Raw genomic sequence first — 25,307 nt, 5'->3', positions numbered from 1 at the left:
TTACATGTGACATATTTTTATTAGACTTCTAATTTAGAATTTTTAAGGATTCTTGTACAATTGATGTCGTTTACATGGAGACTAGGAGTGTGCATGTATGCATATCGTTTCAAAATAGATTATACTCAATTATGTACAGGAAAGTTCTGCAGTTTTCGAGAGTGAGATGATAACTGAACTCCAAGAACTTTGATTAACAAGGTATGACCCATTTAGTTGCATCATGGATGAGAGCCTGGCTCTCAAGTCAGGCTGCTGGGTGTTTGAATTTTAGCTTCTGTGACCTTGGGCAAGTTACTTTACTTCTCTGTGCTTGAGCGCTCCTATCTATGAAATGGGAATAACAACAGGACCTACCTCAGGGTTCTAAGAATTAAGTAAGATAATGTATGTAAAATAGGTAATAGCATGCCTGGCACAGGGTATACTTAATGAATGGCAGGTGCTATTTTTTATTTTAGTTTATTCATTTTTAATTTTTGTGTTTTTTTGACAAGCAGATGGGGTCTCACTCTGTCACCCAGGCTGGAATGCAGTGGCACAGTCATAGCTCACTGCAGCCTCAAACTCCTAGGCTCAAGCGATCTTCCTGCCTTAGCCTCCAGAATATCTGGGATTATAGGCTCTAGCCACCACATCCAGCTGCTATTTTTTTTTTTTTAATTAATAAAGGATCAGTTCAAGAGTGAGACCAGAGCTCTTGCTCTTGATCTGTTGGTTAAGGAAAAAAATTATTTCTAGGGCTGGACATGGTGGCTCACACCTGTAATCCCAACACTTTGGGAGGCCGAGGCAGGAGGATGGCTTGAGCCCACCAGTTGGAGACCAGCCTGGGAAACACAGCAAGACCCCATTTCTACAAAAAAAAACACAAAAAAACAAAACAAAACAAAAAGCCAGGCGCGGTGGCTCACGCCTGTAATCCCAGCACTTTGGGAGGCTGAGGCCAGTGGATCACGAGGTCAGGAAATTGAGACCATCCTGGCTAACACGGTGAAACCCCGTCTCTACTAAAAATACAAAAAATTAGCCAGGCGTGGTGGCGGGCGCCTGTAGTCCCAGCTGCTCGGGAGGCTGAGGCAGGAGAATGGCGTGAACGCGGGAGGCGGAGCTTGCAGTGAGCCGAGATCGCGCCACTGCACTCCAGCCTGGGCGACAGAGCCAGACTCCGTCTCAAAAAAAAAATAAAATAAAAAAACTGGATGTGGTGGGAGGGTGAGGTAGGAGGATACTTTGAGAGCCCAGGAGATCAAGGCTGCTGAGAGCCATGATCTCACCACTACCTTTGGTCTGAGTGCCAGTATGAGACCCTATCTCAAAAAAAAAAAAAAAAAAATATTATTCCTAGTAAATGATTTTTAGTTATGAAGTAGAAAAGTGTCTTCTAACTCAATGCTTTCAAGAAATTCCCTAAATTAATTGAACATTAAAAAAAAAGGGATGTAAGTTCCATGAAGGTAGACGCTTTATGTCTGTTTTGTCAACATCTGTGTCCTTAATATCTAGAATAGCGCCTGACTTATATATAGTAAGTGCTTAATAACTATTTGTTGAGTGAATGCAAAAGGGCCAATGGCCCTTAAAAGCTACAGACATGTCATCTTATAGACCAAAATATGTAAGTTATTCTAGCATATAATAATTTAAAATTGTATTTTAACAATGTATGGAAATAAGTTTTATCTAAAGTACTAGAAACTCACAAACCTAAGTACATTTAAATAAATTGACTTTCTATGAACCTATGAATTATGTTGGAAAATAAATAAATAGACTTTTCTTGTTTGATGTAAACTATGTAAGCAAATTGAGATGTTACTGTTGACAATGTGTAATTAATAATGTACTGTTAATTGTAGAGTTTCAAGTTACTTCATATAAGACACATAATTTTTAAAAGTACAGCTAACATAGTAAAAATTATATGCAAATATTAACAGCAGGTATCCCTGGATAGGGAAATTATAATTAATTAAGCAATTTTTCCTTTTACTTCTCTTTATTTCCTTTTTTTTTTTTTTTTTCCTGAGACGGAGTCTCACTCTGTCACCCAGGCTGGAGTACACTGGAGTAATCTCAGCCCATTACAACCTCTGGCTCTCAGATTCAAGCGATCCTCTTACCTCTGCCTCCCAAGTAGCTGGGACTACAGGCACTGGCCACCATGCCTGGCTCATTTTTGTATTTTTAGTAGAGATGGGGTTTCACCATGTTGACCAGGCTTGTCCCGAACTCCTGACCTCAAGTGATCCATCCACCTTGGCCTCCCACAGTGCTGGGATTACAGGCATGAGCCACCGCACCTGGCTATTTTCTAATATTTTCTACAGAACAGAGTTGTCTGAATTTAAAAAGGACCCCCAGAAATCCAAGCAATATTTATTGAGTGTTTTTCAAGGAACCTATTCACTGACTAGGTGAAAGAGTTTATACCATTTTCATTGATGCTGAGATGCCCATGTATTGTATTTGTACATCTCTGATACCAGTTTGTATCTTACAATGAATGATATATCATAATTTAATTGGCAGCTTTTTTGTTTCCTTAGTGGTCCCTAACATAATGGTGCACTTTATAATCAGTGGCATTGTTGGTTCAGTGAATTCCCACAAGAATGTGTGCATGTGGTTGGTGGTGGCTGACAGGTGTTAAAGAGGCAAAGCAAGCTCTCTTCCCAGAGAAGGAGTCATCACAGGCAGTGCTGATGTTTTAAGCCTCATATGCACTCCATATGTTTATGTGAAAGGAAATTTTGGGTATTAAGACTGGTGGTACTGTCTGTTTTCAGGCAGTAATCTCTTAGCTGTTATCAAGAGAATCAATTGGAAGCTATTAGAGGTCTCTTCAGTTATTCCTTTAAAAGACATGCAAATTCTTGAGCATTCTAAATCAGAAAGTTCATTGAATTTTACTGTGAGTCTTCTGGTTTAGTCTGTAGTATAAGGCAGGGTCGCACAGAGTAAGGAACATGTGTTTTCTACCCAGTTCTCTCTGTGGAACATTTGGCAAATTCTGGGGCCGGGCTCAGTGGCTCACGCCTGTCATCCCAGCACTTTGGGAGGCCGAGGTGGATGGATCACGAGGTCAGGAGTTTGAGACCAGCCTGGCCAACATGGTGAAACCCCGTTTCTACTAAAAATACAAAAAATTTCCTGGGCGTGGTGGCGCACGCCTGTAATCCCAGCTACTCGGAAGGCTGGGTTCAATTGCTTGAACCCAGGAGGTGGAGGTTGCGGTGAGCGGAGATCACGCCATTGCACTCCTGTCTGGGCGACAGAGCAAGACTGTCTCCAAAACAAAAACAAAAACAAAAAACAAAACAATTTGGCAAATCCCTTAAGCAGTCTGGACCTTGTTTTCATCATCTAAGAAATGAAAGAATTAGCCTTGATAATTGTGAAGGGTAGTGCTTGTTACTTCCATAGTTTTATTATTTGATTTGGAGTTACGAGCGTATGTGTGTATGTGTTTTCTCTACAGCCATACACACTGCTGCTACGGAGATGCTGGGAGGACCTGGTATCGAAAGCCAGTGTAGAAAAGTGGATATCATTGCAGATGCAGCATATTCCATTTTCCAAAAGCCAAAAAGTTTTACTGGCAACTTTGTCATTGATGAAAATATCTTAAAAGCAGAAGGAATACAAAATTTTGACATCTATGCAATTAAACCAGGTAATGCTTGTATAGTTTTTAAAAATAACAATATGTTTTTCCATATTTTCTGCAATGAACACATCTGTTTTTTGTGTTTGTGTGATCGTAAAATGAATATGTTATTTTAAAAGCTGTCTTCCCAATGAAGGAAAAAAACCCATACCAACACAACTTAAAAAAAAAGATGAATAAAAAATAGAGGTGAGTTGAGGGCTTTTGAAGTGATATATATAAGCACAGAAAGTCAGATCAGCTACTAGCCACTTCCAAATCTCGAAATAAGAAATGAAAATTATTTTTTAAAGTTGGTCTTAAAATCACAGAGTAAAGATTTTGTTCAAGAATATGTGGTGACAGATGGTACAGTAGTGGGTTATTTATTTATTTGAGAAAGGGTCTCACTCTGTCACCCTGGCTGGAGTGCAGTGGCACGATCTCAGCTTACTGCAACCTCCACCTCCTAGGCTCAAGCAATCCTTCTACCGCAGCCTCTTGAGTAGCTGGGACTATAGGCATGTGCCACCACACCTGGTTAATTTTTATATTTGTAGATGTGGGATTTCACCATGTTGCCCAGGCTGGTCTTGAACTCCTGAGCTCAAGTGATCTGCCTGCCTTGGCCTCCTAAAGTGTTAGGATTACAGGTGTGAGCCACTGCACCTGGCCCAGTCATGAATTTTTTTGTTTAAAATAATTTATGATTGTGGACTCTAAATATTTGTCTCTTAAGTGCAGTCTCTTAGAGTAGCTTAATGACAGGTGGTGTAGATGAGTGGGCATGGTGTAGTAAAGTGATCTGAGAAGCTTCCAGAAAGCCCTCTTTTTAAGTAACTCTCTCTCTCTGAAATCGTGGATGATAATGATAATAATGGATTTTTACCATATAGAATATGATGTATTCTAATATAGCCATATATAGAAGTAAATTTAATTTATGGTAAAGTATATTTTAAATATTATTCATTAAGCTGAGCTTCTAAATGACACAAACCATGTTTATATTTGTATCATCCCTGCTCATCTCTGCAGTTCCAACTGAATTAAATAGCAGATTATAGTTTTATAAAGCACTCTGATATGCATTATCTATTTAGCCTGCATAACAATTCTGTAAGGGAAGTAATGCTTAGTGATTAAGAACATGGAATTTGGGAGAAGACAAGCCAGGTTCATATTGCAGCTCTGCTGCTCACTGCTATGCAGCTTTCAGCATGTCACCCAGTTTGTCTGTCTCAGCCTTAATGTCCATATTGGTAAACTTAAGAGAACGATACATTTCATACAAGATTTTTTGTAAAGACTAAATGTGATAACGTATGTTTTTGGCACAGTGCCCAGCATATAGTACACTCAGAATATTTAGTAGTTAATATTTACAAGTGGAAAAACAGGCTCAGAGAGATTGAGCCTTTGCCTAAGAGCAGATGGCTAATAGGCGGCAGAACCTGACTAGATTCGGGTCTTCTGGGTCCTGGTACCCAGGAATATAATTGTTACTTTAGGTTTTAAAGACACAGTGTAATTGTGCACAAGTTTTAAAATTTTATTTAAATTAAAAATCCTATCAAGTATTGAGAACTTAGTATGACCAGATACTATGATATTAGGATATAACAAAGATGAATTCATTCCTGCCCTCCAGAAGTTTGCTTAAACTTCTGAAAAAGAGAGAGAGAGACAGGAGACTGAGGCAGGAGGCTCATTTGAGCCCAGAAGTTTGAGACCAGCCTGGGCAAAACAGCAAGACCCCATCTCAAAAAAAAAAAAAAAAAGAAAAAAGAAAAGAAAAGAAAAAAAAGGAAAAGAAAGAAAGGAAAAGAAAAAGAGAGCAATTGAGATTGTTAACATCTCACTGTACTATAGTTTTGAAGGCTTTGTGGCCTTTAAATCTTCTAGTGTGCACGTGTCTTGGAGTTATCAGTGTAATTAAAACAGTTAGCCTATTTGCTAACCACAACCATTAGCTGAAAATAAGACCCAGTGGAGGCTGTGTGCAGTGGCTCACACCTGTAATCCCAGTGCTTTGGGAGGCCAAGGCCGGCAGATCACTTGAGCCAAAGAGTTCAAGACCATACTGGGCAACATGGCAAAACCCTCTGTCTATAAAAAATAAAAATGAGTGGTCGGGTGCCGTGGCTCATGCCCATAATCCCAGCACATTGGGAAACCGAGGTGGGTGGATATCCTGAGGTCAGGAGTTCGAGACCAGCCTGACCAATATGGGGAAACTCTGTGTCTACTAGAAATACAAAAATTAGCCAGGCCTGGTGGTGGGCACCTGTAATCCCAGCTACTTGGGAAGCTGAGGCAGGAGGATTCCTTGAACCTGGGAGGCAGAGGGTGCAATGAGCCGAGATTGTGCCACTGTACTCAAGCCTGGGTGACAGAGCGAGACTCCATCTCAATAAATAAATAAATATTAGCTGGATATGGTGGCTTGCACCTGTGGTCCCAGTTACTTGGGAGGCTGAGGGAGGAGGATCACTTGATCCCACGAGGTGGAGGTTGCAGTGAGCCAAGATCGTGCCACTGCACTCCAGCCTGGGTGACAGTGAGACCCTGTGTCAATAATAATAATAATAAGCCAGTGGAATGGATGGAATAGGATAGCTTAGTTTTCATGATGATGGAGTGAGAGGAAGAGGGAGAGAGAGAAGAGACCCAAATGCACTAATGCTGAGAAGAAAGTCCTTCTTAAGAAGGGGCCCTCTGCTCTTAGGAGGGCAGGTAAGAAATGAGTCCTGAGCACTTTGGAAGAATGTGGGCCAGAAGAGCAGTGTAGGAGGAGAAGGGCAAAGGTTCCTGGGAGAGCAGGTAAAGGCTCTACAGAACAGGTGATCTTTTGGGGATTAAATCTTGAAGATAAAATTTATCAGAGGAGAGGAGGATAACTGAATTATGAGAAAATTAATTGAATGAAGATCAGGTCATTTGACAGTTCTCACGGAGGCCTTTTCTGTTGCACCAGAATGATTTTTAATGAAACAGATATGTTTACTAAACAGATGTTAAAATCTTACTATGTTGTAGTTACATTAACCTAATGGTTTGGGGTCAATTTTTCAGGTCATCCTTTGCAACCAGATTTCTTCTTAGATGAATACCCAGAAGCAGTTAGTAAGAAAATGGAATCGACTGGTAAGATCTAGACTATATTTTATGTTAGAAAATATAAATCCTAACTTACATATTTCTTCCAAAATATGGAATTGATCCTGTAACAGTGACATTTCTGCCTTCTGTTTTTAAACTATTTTGTAATTTAAAGTAAACAAGTAATGTGAGCTCTCAGTTAATTCTAGTAAAGAAGGTTATTTTGTTCATCTACCACTAAGAAGTTTTAATAAGGCTGGGCACAATGGCTCATACCTGTAATCCCAGCACTTTTGAGGCGAATGGATCACTTGAGTCCAGGAGTTTGCGACAAGCTTGGGCAACATGGCAAGACCCCATGTCTACAAAAAAATAAACTGGGCGTGGTGGCACGAGACTGTAGTCCCAGCTACTCAGGAGGCTGAGGTGGGAGGATCACCTGAGCCTGGGAAGTTGAAGCTTCAGTGAGCCATGATCGTGCCACTGCACTCTAGCCTGGGTGACAGAGCAAGACCCTGTCTCAAAAAAAAAAAAAAAAAAAAAAGAAGGAGTTATTAATATATTCTTTGCATTTGGTCAAAAAAAGGTCTGAAAAAACTTTTTTTTCAGGTTTTATTTATTTTCTTTTGCACTGTCTTTAGGTATTTCATGTTGATACGTTATTTTGAGGAAAAGTGTGTCATATATCAAATACATCTAACACCATTTCCACAGTTTGTGTTATGTGACGATTTTATGGAAGACATCAACTTCAGAGGAGGTTCGGGTTTTACTTTGTTTTGTTTCTGTAATTCAGAAACAACAGTGCCCTTGAATTGGTCCAGAGTTTACATTTTAGACTTTGTGTTCTGACATTTTGCCAGTGGCTCACTTAAAGAAGAAACACTTTAATGAATACCTGTGGGAAGAATTTCTCTCCTGGTTTACTAATAAGAATGGCTGTGCTTCTTATGGGCCCTTACCTTAATCTTATAGATGCTGTGATGCTCATCGATTTTGTTTTTTTTTTTTTAGAAGTCTGATAGAAAATGTAGGGATGAATTTCCTTGATACCGTTAGCAAATCTGTGGCACCTTACTGCAGTGCATTTTAGTGCCAAACCTTATTTCCAGCTTTCCTTTATTTATTCTTTATTATTTATCTTTTCTTTTTCCAAATTTTTGTGGTAATTAAAAAAAATTACTTAGGTAATAAAAAGGACTTTTTTGTATTATAGACAATTTAAAACAATAGAAAGGAAAATAGTTACTCATAATCCTACTACCCAGAGTATTAAAACCAGGAAAAACAAGATTCTCAGTCTTTTTCTCAAAAGGCCTCTTAGAGAATGGTGGAAAATTATCAAAGTCTGGAAGAGTCTGGTCTTCAAGTTAGTTAAGTCCAAAACTCTGATTTTTGCCCAGCGCCCTAAGGTTGGATCTGTCTTTTAGAAGAAGGCATGCATGAACTGAGCTCATTTAAATTCCAAATTTTAAATAATAACCATTTATTGATCAAGTATATTCATTTTGTTTATTCAACAACTATTTACTGGACACCTACTATGTGCCAAACACTGTGCTAAGTACTTTGCATGCATTGTCCTGTTTAACACTATTAATCCCCAAGACAGATACTACCCTCATTTTATAGCTGCGATTGCACAGCCAGCAGGTGGCAGAACTAAGATTTAAACTTGTATTTCTGTGATTCCAAAGCCCATGTCTTTAACCAGTAAACTTAAATGGCTTTCCTAACACTTGAATACTTAGTCTTATAAATTTAAGCATATTCTTAGTCTGGGCAACATATGAGACCCCATCTCTACAAAAAATAAAAAAAATTAGCTGGGCATGGTGGCACATGCCTGTAGTCTCAGCTACTCAGGAGACTGAAGCAGGAGGATCCCGTGAGCTCAAGAGTTTGAGGCTGCAGTGAGCTATGATTGAGCTATAGCACTCCAGCCTGGGCAACAGAGCAACACCCTGTCTCAAATAAATACATAAATTAGCACATTCTTTCCCGTGATAATCCAATTTATTAATTTATAACAAGGAGTTGCCATCTCATAGGTTAAACATGTAGGTGCTTGATCAGCACATACTCTTCCTTTGGATATAATTACACATGAAACAGAATCATAGTCAGAAGGTCATTTAATGACCATGGAATCAGAACAAGGGGGTTAGACAGGTAGAGTGTAAAATCAGTGTTTACTGGCATCAGGCTTTGATAGGGATAACTTTGCCTATAGCCATCTCCACAGAAGCAATGCTCTCACCCTTAAGGTCAGAAGACTCAAATTCCTTTGGCTAACTTCCCCCACCTAATGCTGCGGGAGCATTTACTTCTGTAGTTCTCTTTTTTTGATTCTGTGTGGTTCAGTCGATAGCAATTTTACTTGACCTTTTCTGTAGGTATATTATTATAGTCATATGGATAGTAGCCTGGGCTATAAGTTACCTCTTTCAGTTTATTTCTTATGTCCTCTCATAGTTCAGCTCTCTGAGAACCATGGTGTATCCCTTGTTTCCAAAGGGGGAGAGGTTCACCCTTCTGTTGCACCCACAACTTATAATAACCCGTTACCATTTCATTATACCTTTTCCAGTATTTGTCCTGTGTATGTTAGCTCTTATATATGTAATTATTGTAAACAGTGTACATAGTTTTAAATTGATTTTTTCTTTCTTCCTATCTTAAAAGCAATATCAACCAGGCATAGTGGCTCATGCCTGTAGTCCCAGCACTTTGGGAGGCTGAGGTGGGAGGATTGCTTGAGCCCAGGAGTTCAAAAGTAGTCTGGGCAACATGGCGAAACCTTGTCTCTACAAAAAGTACAAAAATTAGCTGGGTGTGATGGTGCATGCCTGTAGTCCCAGCGACTTGGGAGGCTGAGGTGGGAGGATCACTTGAGTTCAGGAGTTTGAGGTTGCAGTGAGCTATGGTCAAGCCAGTGAACTCCAGCCTGTGTGAGAGAGTGAGACCCTGTCTCAAAAAACAAACAAACAAAAAACACAATACCATTATTTCTTCATTGATTCCCCCCACCCCTACTCTCCACTGGAACACAGGGAGCCCACTCAGTCTTTTTTTTTTTTTTTTGACTTTCAGCTTATTCTTATTTTTATTTTTCATTTGTTTTATTTTTTTATTATTATTATTTTTTAGACAGAGTCTCGCTCTGTGGCCCAGGCTGGAGTGCAGTGGCCGGATCTCAGCTCACTGCAAGCTCCGCCTCCCGGGTTTACGCCATTCTCCTGCCTCAGCCTCCCGAGTAGCTGGGACTACAGGCGCCCGCCACCTCGCCCGGCTAGTTTTTTGTACTTTTTAGTAGAGACGGGGTTTCACCGTGTTAGCCAGGATGGTCTCGATCTCCTGACCTTGTGATCCGCCCATCTCGGCCTCCCAAAGTGCTAGGATTACAGGCTTGAGCCACCGCGCCCGGCCTTCATTTGTTTTAGAGACTGGGTCTCACCCTGTCGCCCAAGCTGGAGTGCAGTGGCTCTATCATAGCCCACTGCAGCCCTCAAAGTCCTGGACTTAAACAATCCTCTCACCTCAGCCTCCCCAGTAGCTGGGACTAGAGGTGCATGCCACCACGCCCAGCTAATTTTTAAATTTTTTGTAAAGAGGGGATCTTATTATATTGCCCAGGCTGGTCTCAAACTCCTGGCCTCAAACAATCATCCTGCCTCAGCCTCCCAACGTGCTGGGATTACAGGCATGAGCTATGGCGCTGGGCCTATTTTCCTTCAGTTACAGTTTTAATTGCTTCTGTTCCATTTGTTCTTGATTCTCAGAAACACTTATTCTTACCCTGGCTCCCCTTACCCTTTCCCTGTAGTTAGCACCACTTCTCATTGGTTCCGGCTTTCTCTTCTGTATTCTGGAGACCTTTTAAAGTTTGTCCTCTGTATTAAAAAGGACAGTCTGATAAGATGTTCTATAGCTTAGTTTCTCTTCCATATTGTCTCAAATGGTTATTTTAATTTGCTATGGTGCTTATATTTCTCTCACTTCCGCTTTCATTTTATCCTATTGTCTTTTCATCTCAGCCAGTTATATATAACTTTCTGTCCCTGTTTCATATAGTTTTTTTTTTAAGGCTTTATTTATTTATTTTTTTGAGAGAGTCTCTCTCTGTTGCCCACGCTGGAGTGCAGTGGCATGATCTTGGCTCACTGCAACCTCCACCTCCCAGTTTCAAGCAATTCTCCTCCCTCAGCCTTGCTAGTAACTGGGATTACATGGGTGTGCCACCACGCCTGGCTAATTTTGTATTTTTAGTAGAGATGGGGTTTCGCCACATTGGCCAGGCTGGTCTCAAACTTCTGACCTCAGGTGATCTGCCCACCTTGGCCTCCCAAAGTGCTGGGATTACAGGCATGAGCCACTGTGCCTGGCCAAAGCTTTATTTTTTCGAGAGCAGTTTTAGATTCAGAGCAAAACTGAGAGGAAGGTATAGAAATATCCCATATACCCGCCGGCCCCCACACATGCATAACCTCCTTCCTTAGCAGCATCCTCTACCAGAGTGGCACATTTGTCACAACTGATGAATCTGTATTGACACATCATAATGATATAGTTTCCATGTGGAAGAATTCTTGTAAGTTAGTTTTAGATCTTGCTCTTCAGAGTAGCCTCCATTGCCTTGTGGCATATTATTTTTTTCATAGGCATCAGGTTATTTTTTTTCCATTAATTCTTCCTCATAGTAGGAGGTATCTCTAGAGCTAGTGTAGTCAAAGGCAGGAATGTGTAGGTTGCTTTTGGCTCCACTCCCTGTCCATATGGAGGAATTCCTTTTTCTGAGCTGTAGTTTCAAATGTAGCACCTGTTGGGCAAATAGCTCAGGCCAGTGTGCAAGGCTGACATGTGACCTTCCTTTACTTCCTCTGTTTCAAACTACTCTCCAGGCCTGGCTCAGTGGCTAAAGCCTACAATCCCAGCACTTTGGGAGGCTGTGGTGGGAGGATCGCCTGAGGCCAGGAGTTCTAGATGAGCCTGAGCAATATAGCAATAGCAAGATCCCATTTCTACAAAAAACTTTTAACAGTAGCCAGGCGTGGTGGTACGTACCTGTAGTCTCAGGTACTTGGGAGGCTGAGGCAGGAGGATCACTTGAACCCAGGAGTTCAAGGTTGCAGCGAGCTGTGATTGTGCCATTGCACTCCAGCCCGGGTGACAGAGGGAGATCCTATCTCAAAAACAACATGAAACACAACAAAAACACAAAAACTACTCTCTCCTGCAATGCTCTGCTGCCAAGGTTCTTCCCCTCCCCATCCTTGTCAGCCATGCCTTGGGGCACGTACTTCCCAGGATGCTGCACTGCAGGACTCCCCTACTGTCTGCTTATCTTATTTGGGAGCTACAAGCTTTGGAACTGGATTTGAAAGATGAGGATGAGGAATCATATAGAGCGTGTCTTGAAAAGTAGCGTGTGTAAAACAGAGAGACGGCTCCTGATCTCAGTTGGTACAAGCCCAGAGTCTGATCCAGCGCGAGCCTCTCTTCTTTGTTCGGGTGGGCAGAGGTATTCTTTCTTTGAGATCTTTCATGAGGGAAAGCACAGGAGACTGGTCTTTCTGAGGCTGACTCTGTGTACCTTAGAGCTGCTGAACCTCTCCTCCTAGATTCAGATAATAGATTGTGTATCAGTCTAGGTGATGTTCAGTATTTCCCCTTTTTTGTGTGTGTGCATTTTTATATTTATTCAGTGTGAAGTTAGGAGAGCCTGTGTCAGGGACTACCAGCCATATGTCATCTTCTTTTGTGTATTGGAATTCTATAAATATTTCTTTCCCATTCCGGCTTACATTTTTGTAGTCTGATGGCTGCACCTTTAAAATCTATCATTGGTTTGTTTTTTTTTGTCTCCTGAAGTTTTTTTTTTTCTCTTGTGCAAACTCATCATGTTTACGTCTCAATAATCCAGGTGATAAATTATGCAATTTATCTCTTGGCAAATGTCTTTCAGGGATAAACTAAAGTTTTTGCTGCAATCTCCTTGGCACTTCATATGTAGATGATATACCTTGACTAATACACAAATCACCTGAGGTAGTTACCCACTAGGAAGGGAGGGGTTCCAGCAGTTATTTATATGACAGACTCAGTTCTCTCTGGTGTAACTGCTAAGACAAAACACATGACCTGCCTTTGGAAACATGAAGGAACCGTGTGTCTTCGCTGCCCTTGCTTTAGCAGCCTTTGCTTGGTCAACTTCTGGTGAGTTTCACATCTCAGCACTGTGCTCAGCTTTTATGTTGGCTATATAAAAAATTAGATTGCTAAACATAGAAGAAAATGTTATGGACATATTTATTACTCAGTGGATAAAATTGCAGGCTCTGGAGTCAGACTGCCTGGATTTAATCTTGAATTCCATTTGTTTTTATTAAACAAATTGAAATGCTTTCTGGAACAAGGCAAGTTAAAAATAAAAAGGGGGAAATTAACTTTTGTATGTTCTGTATCTGGTCACCATCATGAGCTTTTTGTTGTTGTTTTTAAAGACATCTAATAGTTTCTGAGAGAGAGTGAGTACTCATTGAAAGCATAGACTTCGGAGTAAGACAAATATGGGTTCAAATCCGGTGCCTGCCACTTACATGTGTCATTTGGGGCACATCACTTCAGCTCTCTGAAACAGTTTTGTCACGTCTTGCTTTCCTTGTGTAATTATTGTGAGGAATAAGAGTGATAGTACATCATATTGTACATTTGATGCAGGAAGCCCCTATAACTATTGGTTGCTGTAGTTATTATTAATTATCTTGGACTTTCTACATGGTAAAACTTCTTGTCTGCATATAATAATATCTTTGAAGGATTATTTCTGGCATATATCTTAATACACTGACTTGAACTTCCACAAGTTCTTTAAAACTATTTTATTTTAATTATCCTTATTTTATTCTTAATTTTAATTAGAAAAATCTTCAGATTTTACCATAAGGTGTTAACATTTGTATAAGATGGATATTTTTTAAATCAGAGAAGTTAGATTGGTATCTACTTTTTTTAGTGTAATAAACTTGTTACATTTTAAATATGTTAAATGGGTAATGTTCTCTTTCTGTGCTCTTTCTTCCTTTCTTCTTTCCTTTCTTTCTTTCCTTTTTTTTTTTTAATTGAGATGGAGACCGTTTTGTTGCCCAGGCTGGATGCAGTGGCGTTTTCTTGGCTCACTGCAACCTGAGCCGTCTGGGTTCAAGCGATTCTCCTGCTTCAGCCTCTTGAGTAGCTGGGGATTACAGGCTCGCGCCACCATGTCCAGCTAATTTTATTTTTATTTTTTTATTTTTAGTAGAGACAGGGTTTCACTGTGTTAGCCAGGATGGTCTCAACCTCCTGACCTCGTGATCCACCTGCCTTGACCTCCCAAAAGTGCTGAGATTACAGGCATGAGCCACCACACCCGACCTTTTTCTATGCTCTCTTCTTTGAAGGTTCGAAATACCTACTAAGTCATTTGGGTCTCTTCTGAAGTTATTTCTTTCAGAACCTTTATTTTATTCAATTATAGGCTTTTTAAAACATAAAAAAACCAAAATTATCCATTTGAAGTTTCAAAACCTATTTAAGAGTTGACATGTAGTATTTCACTTACACAGTTTTTTAAAGTTTTCAAACTGTTTTATCTCTTTCCTTTGTTTTTTTATTTTTTCTTTTGAGAAAAAGTCTCACTCTGTCGCCCAGGCTGGAGTGCAGTGGTGCTATCTTGACTCACTGTAACCCCCACCTCCCAGGTTCAAGGAATTCTCGTGCCTCAGCCTCCTGAGTAGCTGGGATTACAGGCACCCGCCACCATGCCCAGCTAATTTTTGTATTTTTAGTAGAGACGGGGTTTCACCATGTTGGTCAGGCTGTTCTCAAACTCCTGACCTCAGGTGATCCACCCACCTCAGCCTCCCAAAGTGCTAGGATTACAGGTGTGAGCCTCTGCACCTGGCCTCTATCCTCTGTTTTAAAAATTATTTTTCTTTTTTCTTGATCAGTTGCTTATTTTATAGTATCTTATTTTGTTTTTCTCAAAAGCACCAGATTTTAAATTTTATTTCATGTTTAATTCTACAGGTTTTCTCTTTTCTGATTCATTATCCTTTTAAAAACAACTTGAGATATAACTTACATACACCAAAAAATTCACCATTTTAGGCCGGGCACGGTGGCTCATGCCTGTATCCTAGCACTTTGGGAGGCTGAGGCAGGCAGATTGTCTGAGCTCAGGAGTTCAGCCTGGGCAACAGGCGAAATCCTGTCTCTACTAAAAATACAAAAAATTAGCTGGGTTGTGGTGGTGCACGTCTGTAATTCCAGTTACTCGGGAGGCTGAGGCAGGAGAATCACTTGAGCCTGGGAGGTGGAGGTTGCAGTGAGCCAAAATCATGTCACTGCACTCCAGATGGGGCGACAGAGTGAAGCTCTGTTTAAAAAAAAAAAAAAATTCACCATTTGAAAGTGTCTAATGATTTTTAGCATCTTCCCAGAATTGTGCAACCATCTGATACCTCACTTTTTTTACTTTTGCTTTATTGTTTTCTCCTTTCTTTGAGGTCGGTTTTGTTCCTGTTCTTACTTGTTGGGCTAATACTTTATTGTTATTTCTTTTAAAATAATGAAATAAAGTTTGTGCATTTATCCCCTTAACATAGTTTTGGCTACAGCCAATCAATTTTGTTATATACTTTACTCAATTTTGATAGCATTTTAAATTAGTCTGTATAGAAAAGCTTAGTACGGGCAGGATGTAGGGGCTCACACCTGTAATCATAACACTGTGGGAGACAGAGGTGGGATGATCACTTGAGGACAGGAGTTCAAGACCAGCCTGGGCAACATAGCGAGACCCTATCGCTACAAATAGAAAAAATTTAAAACATTAAAAATTAAAAACATTTTTGAAAAGAAAAGCTTAATACAGAAGTATAAAAAAGTATAGAACAGGCCAGGTGCAGTGGCTCACACCTGTAATCCCAGCACTTTGGGAGGCTGAGGTGAGCGAATCGCCTGAGGTCGGGAGTTTGAGACCAGCCTGGTCAACACGGTGAAACCCTGTCTCAAATAAAAATATAAAATTAGTTGGGTGCAGTGGTATGCGCCTGTAATCCCAGCTACTTGGGAGGCTGAGGCACCAGAATCGCTTGAACCTGGGAGGTGGAGTATTGCAGTGGGCTGAGATCACGCCATTGCACTCCAGCCTGGGTGACACAGCAAGACTGTCTCAAAAAAAAAAAAAAGTATAGAACAGCTCAAAGAAAAAAATTTAAAGTACCTGTAATCCAATTATAAGTACATTTATATTTTGGCTTATTTCCTTTCAACCACTGTGTTTTTTTTTTTTTTTGCACATATAACTTAAAATGTATACCCAGAAATAAATATTTTACCAGTAGGTTCATAGTGTGTGTGTTTTTTTTAAAAAAGAAGCTTTATTTATATTATGTTTAATTGCATAGATTCTCATTTAATTTAACATTACTTAATTATTGTGAATGTTCTCCATGTCTTCAAAAACAACCTTTTGAGGCCAGGTGCAGTAGCTCATGTCTGTAATCCCAGTCATGGGTGGCTGAGGCGGGTGGATGGCTTGAGTCTAGGAGTTCGAGACCAGCCTGGCCAACATGGTGAAACCCTATCTCTACAAAAAAATACAAAAAATTAGCTGGGCATAGTGGCACATGCCTGTGGTCCCAGCTACTCAGGAAGCTTGAAGTCAGGAAGTTGAGGCTGCAGTGAACCTTGATTGTACCACTGCACTTCAGCCTGGGTGACAGAGTAAGCCCCTGTCTCAAAAAACAATAAATAAATAAATAGATAAACATTGGAATTCATAGCTCAATTTTAAAATTGGCTTCTAAATAATAATACCTTATATTAATAGTAATGTGTCCCATTTACTTACACTGGTGTACACTTGGAAAATAACTGGGAAGTGGCCTTGCTCAGATAAGCACTGCAAAGGTTAGAAAGTATTAGGTGTTATCGTTGAAGCATGGGGAATACCTTTTTCAAATTTAACTGGTGAAGATGAACTACTGGCCAATTTTATGTTTTCAAATTGTAGAATAAATATGTACGTGTGTATGTATTTACATATTCAGCCTTATATTGTTTAGTTCAGTATCTATTCAAAAACTATCTTAACTAAAATATTCTTACATTCTATCCCAATTCTTAAGTAGAACCCATCACTTCTCGACTTAATTTTATGTATGTATGCATGTATATACATTTGCATATTGTCTGTCTACCCTAGTCAGTTTTCTTGTATGTCTGTGTCTGGCTTGGTGTCATGGTAAACTGGCCTCACGTAATTAATTAGAAAGTGTTCCCTCCTCTTGCATTTTTTTTGGAAGAGTTTTGAAGGTTCGGCAGGCATATAAAAATAGATACTGTATGATTTATTCCATTTATTTGACGATAAACATGAGACAAAACTAATATATGAGGCCGGGCGCGGTGGCTCAAGCCTGTAATCCCAGCACTTTGGGAGGCCGAGACGGGCGGATCACGAGGTCAGGAGATCGAGACCATCCTGGCTAACACGGTGAAACCCCGTCTCTACTAAAAATATAAAAAAATAAGCCGGGCGAGGTGGCGGGCACCTGTAGTCCCAGCTACACGGGAGGCTGAGGCAGGAGAATGGCGTGAACCCGGGAGGCGGAGCTTGCAGTGAGCTGAGATCCGGCCACAGCACTCCAGCCTGGGCGACAGAGCGAGACTCAGTCTCAAAAAAAAAAAAAACAAAAAAAACTAATATATGGTGTTAGCAATTAGGAGGGGTTGTGGAGTGGGCTTCTGGGATACCTGTAATGTCCTCTTTCTTGACCTAGGTGGTGATGACACGATGTTTTCACTTTCTTACATAAATTTTGGTCTGGATACACCTGATCACTGTTTCTGAATGTATGTTACACATCAATAAAAAGCAGCGCCATGCTAAGGGCAAGGCAGGAGAAGTGGATAGCCCCCAGTGCAGGCAATAAAGGGGTACACTGTAGTAAATTTTAAAACAATAATAAAACAGGCTAAAGAAATTCTTTAAGGCTTTCATCTCTAATATCTGTTTGTACTTTAATTTTTAAAAGGAAAAGGGTTTTTTTTTTTAAATTTGTGGAAATATCATAATGAAAGGCAATTTATATTCAGTATACTTTATGAATAGCTTACTTTGTACTATGGAGTATCTTTATGCTGTCAATTAGATTTCATTTAATAACCTTTGGGGAGTTGTATTAGACAAGATGGCTGTGTATAATTTGAGTTGAGAAACAGATTCACCTTCAGCCTAGAGCACAGATTGGCCTTGGAGTTAATTTAATTAATGAATTGTTCTTACCTGTTTCTGGGGGCAGCTACTTAGGTGCCCCTATGTGATTCTAGGATGATAAATAAAGGAACAGAGAGGCTGGGCATGGTGGCTCACGTCTGCAATCCCAGCACTTTGTGAGGCCAAGGTGGGCAGATCACCTGAGATCAGGAGTTTGAGACCAACCTGGCCAACATGGTGAAATCCTGTCTCTACTAAAAATTCAAAAGTTAGCCGGGCATGGTGGTCGGCACCTGTAGTCTCAGCTACTTGGGAGGCTGAAGCAGGAGAATCGCTTGAACCGGGAGACGGAGGTTGCAGTGAGCCGAGATCAAGTCACTGCACTCCAGCCTGGGTGACAAAGCGAGATTTTGAGACAAATCTCAAAAATAAATAAATAAATAAATAAATACACAAACTGTGACAGTATTGGGGGGCAGCATCATGATACGGGAGCAAGGCAGTCCTATGAACTGCTGTCTTCTCCCCTGGCTTAACATCATATGTTAAGTTGTTATAGCCAATGGGTTAAGTGAACGCAAGTTTTAAAATGTTGCAGGCAACCTTCATTCTCGTGACCTAGTGTTTCCAGAGAAGGCAGCCTGTTAGTCAGGGGGTAATAGTTTAACCTCCCTTTTCATCTATTGGGAGGATCAATCTGAATAAGTGAGATGGGGAGAACTTGAGGTTGTATGTCAGACCCTTCTGAGCATTCTCTTTTTGAGCAGGCTGTCCTCAGTTTTCTACATGATCTGTACTTAACAGAGCATTTCTAACCTGTGATGGGAGGATGCAGGATCAATCCATGGGTGAAAGGACTATGTGAATAGATTGAATATAGAGGTAGAGTGATTAGAAAGCACACTTGGGTGTTGATTCAAGCTACAGTCTCCAGTATAGCTCCACTAATTCCACAGCTGATATTTTGATTTCCATCTTTCTGATTCCAGTGTCTTTTTGTTCTCATTTGGTTTTAGAACTCAGAGAAATTGACAAAGGAGTGATTATCATCCCTAATACTCCAGTAGTTGTGTTTAGGTCTGTTTATTTTATTTATATTTTTGAGACAGGGTCTCCCTCTGTCACCCAGGCTGGAGTGCAGTGGCGTGATCTCGGCTCACTGCAGCCTCCACCTCCCAGGCTCAAGTGATCCTCTCACCTCAGCCTCCCAAGTAGCTGGGACTACAGACACCAACCACCACGCCCAGCTAATTTTTGTATTGTTTGTAGAGACAGGGTTTCTCCGTGTTGCTCAGGCTGGTCTTGAACTCCTGGGCTCAAGTGATCCGCCCGCCTTGGCCTCCCAAAGTGCTGGAATTACACGCATGAGCCACCACACCCAGCCTTGGCCTCACAAAGTGCTCAGATATAGAAGGTCTGTTTACAATGAATATTTATAGTTTAGTAGTATTTTTAACCTAATCTGAAAGTTAGCCTTTTATTTGGAGAGTACAAACCATTTACATTTATAGTCACAATTGATGTGTGTTTGACTGTTATTCTGTCAATATGATTTATGCTTTTACATGCCACTTAATGCATTTAAAGTCATTTTGGTCAAATAGGTCTAATTGGTGGCAAGTCTGTCCTGTTGATTAATTAATTCTGTGTGTGGTCCTTCACTGCCAGGCATTAAGGTCATTTGCTTGAATAACATCTTATAGGTGCTGTTCCAGAATTCAAAGAAGAGAAACCGCAGCCGCAACCAAAACCACGTTCTGGAGCTGTGGAAAAAACATTTAGAATTGTTAAGGATTCTCTCAGTGATGATATTGTTAAAGCCACTCAAGCAATCTATCTGTTTGAGCTCTCCGGTAAGGACTGCATCTGGTAATCTGAAGTTTTTATGAAACAAAACGGGGTGTTTCCTTTGGAAGAAAATCAGCCTCCAACAGTGATGCCCTGGATAGTTGGCTGCATTCAAGACCCTTACTCTTGAATATAGACATTCAAGAACAGCACCTATAACTATTAATTTGTTTTTGTTGTTGTCTCTTTGAGATGGAGTCTTTGTCACCCAGGCTGGAGAGCAATGGCATGATCATGGCTCACTTCAGCCTCGACCTACTGGGCTCAGGTGATCCTCCGACTTCAGCCTCCCAGTGATTTTTATTTCTAGATTAAGATCAGTGCGTACGGACACATGTAAAGTAAATTTTATTACAAATATTCCCAGTGTTATATAACTCTGGCATATTTGAGAGAAAATCCTGCTTAGAAGGGCATATGGATCATGACAGGTAATATGATACAGTAATTTATCAACTATAGGCACCTTGCCACTTTTATCTTTGACATTAACAGGTCAGTCTGAAAGCAGTCAGCTTTTTTTACGTTTCTGTTTTTTAAAATTTTTTTTTTTTTTTTTTGAGATGGAGTCTCGCTTTGTTGCCCAGGCTGGAGTGCAGTGGTGTGATCTGGGCTCACTGCAACCTCTGCCTCCTGGGTTCAAGCGATTCTCCTGTCTCAGCCTTCCAAGTAGCTGGATTAAAGGCACCCACCATCACACATGGCTATTTTTTGTATTTTTAGTAGAGGTGGGGTTTTGCCATGTTGCCCAGGCTGGTCTCAAACTCCTAGCCTCAAGCGATCCTCCTGCCTCAGCCTCCTCCCAAAGTGCTGAGATTGCACGTGTGAGCCATTGTGCCCAGATGATAGTTAGCTTTTAAAAACCAATTAATATTCTTCTCCATATAAAATTTACCCATGTTAATAATAGTTTAAGAACTAGCTGCCAGGGATGGTGGCATGCAGCTGTAATTGCAGGTACTCAGGAGGCTGAGGCTGGAGGATCACTTGAGCCCAAGAGTTCAAGACTGTAGTACACTGTGATCGCATCTGTGAATAACCACTGCACTCCAGCCTGGACCACACAGTGAGACGCATCTCAAACAAATAAAAGTAAGAAACAGATAAAATTTATGTTACAAAAAAGCTACCTCAGCCCCATTATACACAAACGTTTTTATTCTTCATCCTCTCTGCTTTATCTTAATCCATCTTGCCTTCCTGTTCTTACTTCCTTGCCATCCTTGGGATCCATCATCCATGGCTTTAGTCACTGTCTTGCTTGTGTCCTAAACTTGCTGGACCCTTTGTGCTTGTGCCATCACCTGTCAAAAGACTAGTCCTGGCTGAATCAAACTCTGGCTGCTCCACAGTTGCATCCAGGCTGCTAAGTTTTGAGGGAGGAAAGGAAAAAAAATCACACCGCCTGGGTGGATCTGTACCAGCAGAAATTGACTACTGCCCCACTTCAGCTGAGGTTTCAGCAACACTTCAGAATTCCGTATTTTCATGGTCAGCTTACTGCTGCATTTTCCACAGTGACTATTTTAAACTTTCTCAGTGTTCCTGAAATCTCCCATATTTCCCCTCACCTCTTCCCTGCCAGTGTCAGCAGATAATTCCACTTGCTCTTTGACAGAGGTAGAAGACTGCAGACATAAATTCCTTCAGCTTCCTGCCATCAGATATCAAATCAACCATGATAGGCATCATCCTCGCCTCCTTCCCTCTTAGTAGAATGGAGCTCAGCTCCCCATCAGTGCATCTCAAGCTCTAATGTCTATACCAAGTACCTGGGATCTTCCTAAAATGCAAAATAATGATTCAGTAGGTCTGGAGTGGAGTCTGAGATTCTGCATTTCTGACAGGTAATGACACTATTGCAGTCCATGGATCATACTTGGCAGCAAAGTTCTAGATCCCATTTTCCCTGGACTTCTCAAGAATTTTGTGCTGTTAATTGTACCTTGTCCTCAATCTGTTCATCTTGCAGCCTCCTTCCCAGTGGTATTTTAATGTTCTCAATTCTTTTCTAACTTTAAAACGGAACCCAATGACAATAACAAACCACGCACCCCATCTTTTTTCTCCTTTTCAGAGCCAGACTGATTTTCATCTACAACTTACTCTCCTGAACACACCCTGCTGATACCACTTGTTTCCATTTCACAGAATTGGTTTTCACCAAGGTCCTTGATGACTTCCATGTCACCAGTGGGCATGTGTCATTCCTCGCTTGTGACCACACTGCAGCATTTGATATTGCTGACCACACTTTCCTTGTGGAAATGCTCCTTCCCCGGTCCTTCATTGTAACCTCCTTGCTTTCCTTCCCTGCCTGTGATCATAGCTTGTCAGTCTCCCTTGCTGGCTGCTTCTCCTCTGTCCTTCCCTTAAGCAGTGTTCTTCACGTCACTGTCTCAGCACTCTTGACACTCTACTTCTGACACTTTCTCTAGGAAACCCCAACCATTCACGTGGCTTCAGTGACCACATGAACCGATTGATTATGTGTCCCTGTTTCTAGCTTAGCCAGACTTCATCTGACATTTTTAGTTAACTATCACAAAGATGTCTCAGCCTGAAAATGTCCAAAACAACCATTCCCAGGACCTGCCTTTGCAACCACCCATTAAATCTGCTGAGTGTCTGGCTTACTGTGTCTCTTGGGCACTGTCAATCCACACCCTCTCTCTGCATGCTTCCTTGCCATGCCTCGAAAAATTGAGGAAATTCCTGGGTGGCTCATGCCTATTATCCCAGCACTTCGGGAGGCTGAGGTGGGCAGATCACCAGAGGTCAAGACCAGCTTGGCCAGCATGGCAAAACCTCATCTCTACTAAAAAATATAAAAATTAGCCGGGCTTGGTGGTGTGCGCCTGTAGTCCCAGCTACTTGGGAGGAGGCTGAGGCAGGAGAATTGCTTGAACCCTGGAGACGGAGGTTGCAGTGAGCCCAGATCGCATCACTGCACTCCAGCCTGGGCAACAGAGCGAGACTCTGACTCGAAAAACGAAAGAAAGGAAAAAGAAAAATGGAGGAAATCAAGCACTTTCTGCTCAGATCCAGGCAAGTGGATGCCATATCTGTCAAGATCAAGAAAAATAAAGTTCACAGCAGCAGGATTATACTTTGGTTGTCACAGACAAAGAGAAGGCAGAGAAACTGAAGCAGTCCCTGCCCCCTGGTTTGACAGTGAAGGAGCTGAGATGAACCAGACATACTGGTTTGAGCTGTATTAAAATTTTAAACGATGCCTGTAATCCCAGCACTCTGGGAGGCCGATCACTTGAGCTCAGGAGTTTGAGACCAGGCTGGGTAACATAGTGAGACCCTGTCTCTACAGAAATAAAAATAAAAAATTAGCTGGACATGGTGATGTATGCCTGTAGTCCCAGATACTTGGGAGACTGAGACAGGAAGGCTGCTTAAGCCCAGAAGGTCGAGGCTGCAGTGAGCGGTGATCATGCCACTTCCCTCTAGCCTGGGCAACACAGCAAGACCTGTCTTAAAAAATTAAAAATAAGGCCGGGCGCGGTGGCTCAAGCCTGTAATCCCAGCACTTTGGGAGGCCGAGATGGGCGGATCACGAGGTCAGGAGATCGAGACCATCCTGGCTAACACGGTGAAACCCCGTCTCTACTAAAAAATACAAAAAACTAGCCGGGTGAGGTGGCGGGCGCCTGTAGTCCCAGCTACTCGGGAGGCTGAGGCAGGAGAATGGCGTGAACCTGGGAGGCGGAGCTTGCAGTGAGCTGAGATCCGGCCACTGCACTCCAGCCTGGGTGACAGAGCAAGACTCCGTCTCAAAAAAAAAAAAAAAAAAAAAAAATTAAAAATAAAGCAATCTGTTGTTCTTCAGTAGTCTTCTCCCACTTAAAAAACAAATCCACCCAAGCCAAGAACTAGCAGATCATTCCTGTGTACCCTCCCCACCTTTTCCTCTTCATATGCAGTTACCTAGTCTTATGGTTCTGCCTTGAAATTCTCTCTCAAATGCACCCACTTTTCTCCATGCCTCTGCCACGCTCCCAGTCCAGGCATGCACCCTCAAGCTCCTGAACTATCCCAACACCATCCTTACTAGCCCTCTCCATTCTTTTGATTTCTCTCCATGTATTATCTACACTGCAGGTAGGGCCATACGCAAACCTTACCATATGACACATCCTGTAGGATGAAGTCATTCAATCTTTTACATGACTGGCTGTGCTCAGACCTAGACTGCCTCACAAGCTCATCCAACACCCATCTACCTTCTAGTACCACTGTGTTTTTTTCAGTTCCTCACACATGCTGCACTCTTGATTCTGGCTTTTCTGCATATGCTGTTCCCATTGCCTGAAATACTTTCCCTCTACCATGTCCATCCAGCTAATTCTTACTTAACTTTCAAATCTCAGCTTCAACTGAGCTTTCCTGACCCTTTTTGAAAATTTAATTTTGCATTGCAGTAAAAGATACATAAAATTGTAACCATTTCTTTTGTTCTTTTTTTTTCTTTTGAGACGGAGTTTCACTCTTGTTGCCCAAGCTGGAGTGCAATGGCGTGATCTTGGCTTACTGCAACCTCTGCCTCCCGGGTTCAAACAATTTTCTTGCCTCAGCCTCCCAAGTAGCTGGGATTACAGGTGCTCCCCACCACACCTGGCTAATTTTTTGTATTGTTAGTAGAAACAGGGTTTCACCATGTTGGCCAGGCTGGTCTCGAACTCCTGACCTCAGGTGATCTGCCCACTTTGGCCTCCCAAAGTGCTAGGATTACAGGTGTGAGTCACCATGCCCGGCCTATTTTAACCACTTCTAAGTGTACAGCTTAGTAGCATTAAATGCATTCACATTGTTTTATAACAGTCATCACCGGCCAGGTGCAGTGGCTCACGCCTGTAATCCCAGCACTTTGGGAGGCTGAGGCAGGCGGATCACCAGGTCAGGAGATCGAGACCATCCTGGCTAACACGGTGAAACCCCGTCTCTACAAAAAAATACAAAAAATTAGCTGAGCACAGTGGCAGGCACCTGTAGTCCCAGCTACTTGGGAGGCTGAGGCAGGAGAATGACATGAACCCAGGAGGTGGAGCTTGCAGTGAGCCGAGATTGAGCCACTACACTCCAGCCTGGGTGACAGAGCAAGACTCCATCTCCAAAAAAGAAAAAAAAAGGAAACAAAACAAAACAAAAAACAATCATCACCATCTATCTCCAGAACTTTTTCATCATTCCAAGTGAAACTCTATACCCATTAAACAGTAACTCCCATTCCCCCATCCCCCAGTCCCTAGGAACCACTGTTCTACTTTCTGTCTTTATGAGTTTTCTTACTCCGGGTATGTTGACTCTTTAATATGCTCCCACATCACCCTCTACTTCCGCTTTTGTGAGTAGAACCATTTTTTTTTTTTTTTTTAATTGAAGAGTCTTCAGAGCCTAGCAGAGTACCTGGACATGCTTAATAAATATTTGCTG

General features: G+C 41.5%; 1 protein-coding gene and 1 pseudogene across 3 annotated transcripts in view; both read left to right on the top strand.

Moving 5' to 3' along the window:
* HSDL2 (hydroxysteroid dehydrogenase like 2) overlaps positions 1 to 25,307 on the top strand; it is an 82,942-nt gene that overhangs the window by 44,993 nt on the left and 12,642 nt on the right. For all 3 annotated transcript variants that reach the window (XM_025359859.1, XM_025359858.1, XM_025359860.1), the window contains 3 exons: positions 3,482 to 3,676; positions 6,725 to 6,796; positions 19,718 to 19,867. In XM_025359859.1, the coding sequence (XP_025215644.1) occupies positions 3,482 to 3,676; positions 6,725 to 6,796; positions 19,718 to 19,867 (417 nt within the window). The remainder of the gene's footprint in view (positions 1 to 3,481; positions 3,677 to 6,724; positions 6,797 to 19,717; positions 19,868 to 25,307) is intronic.
* Positions 22,413 to 23,054, top strand: LOC112608513 (annotated as a pseudogene).

The sequence above is a fragment of the Theropithecus gelada genome, chromosome 15 (assembly GCF_003255815.1).
Source record: "Theropithecus gelada isolate Dixy chromosome 15, Tgel_1.0, whole genome shotgun sequence".
NCBI classification, from domain to species: domain Eukaryota; kingdom Metazoa; phylum Chordata; class Mammalia; order Primates; family Cercopithecidae; genus Theropithecus; species Theropithecus gelada.
Note: the sequence above shows the minus strand (reverse complement) of the source record. Positions and strands in the feature narration are given on the sequence as shown.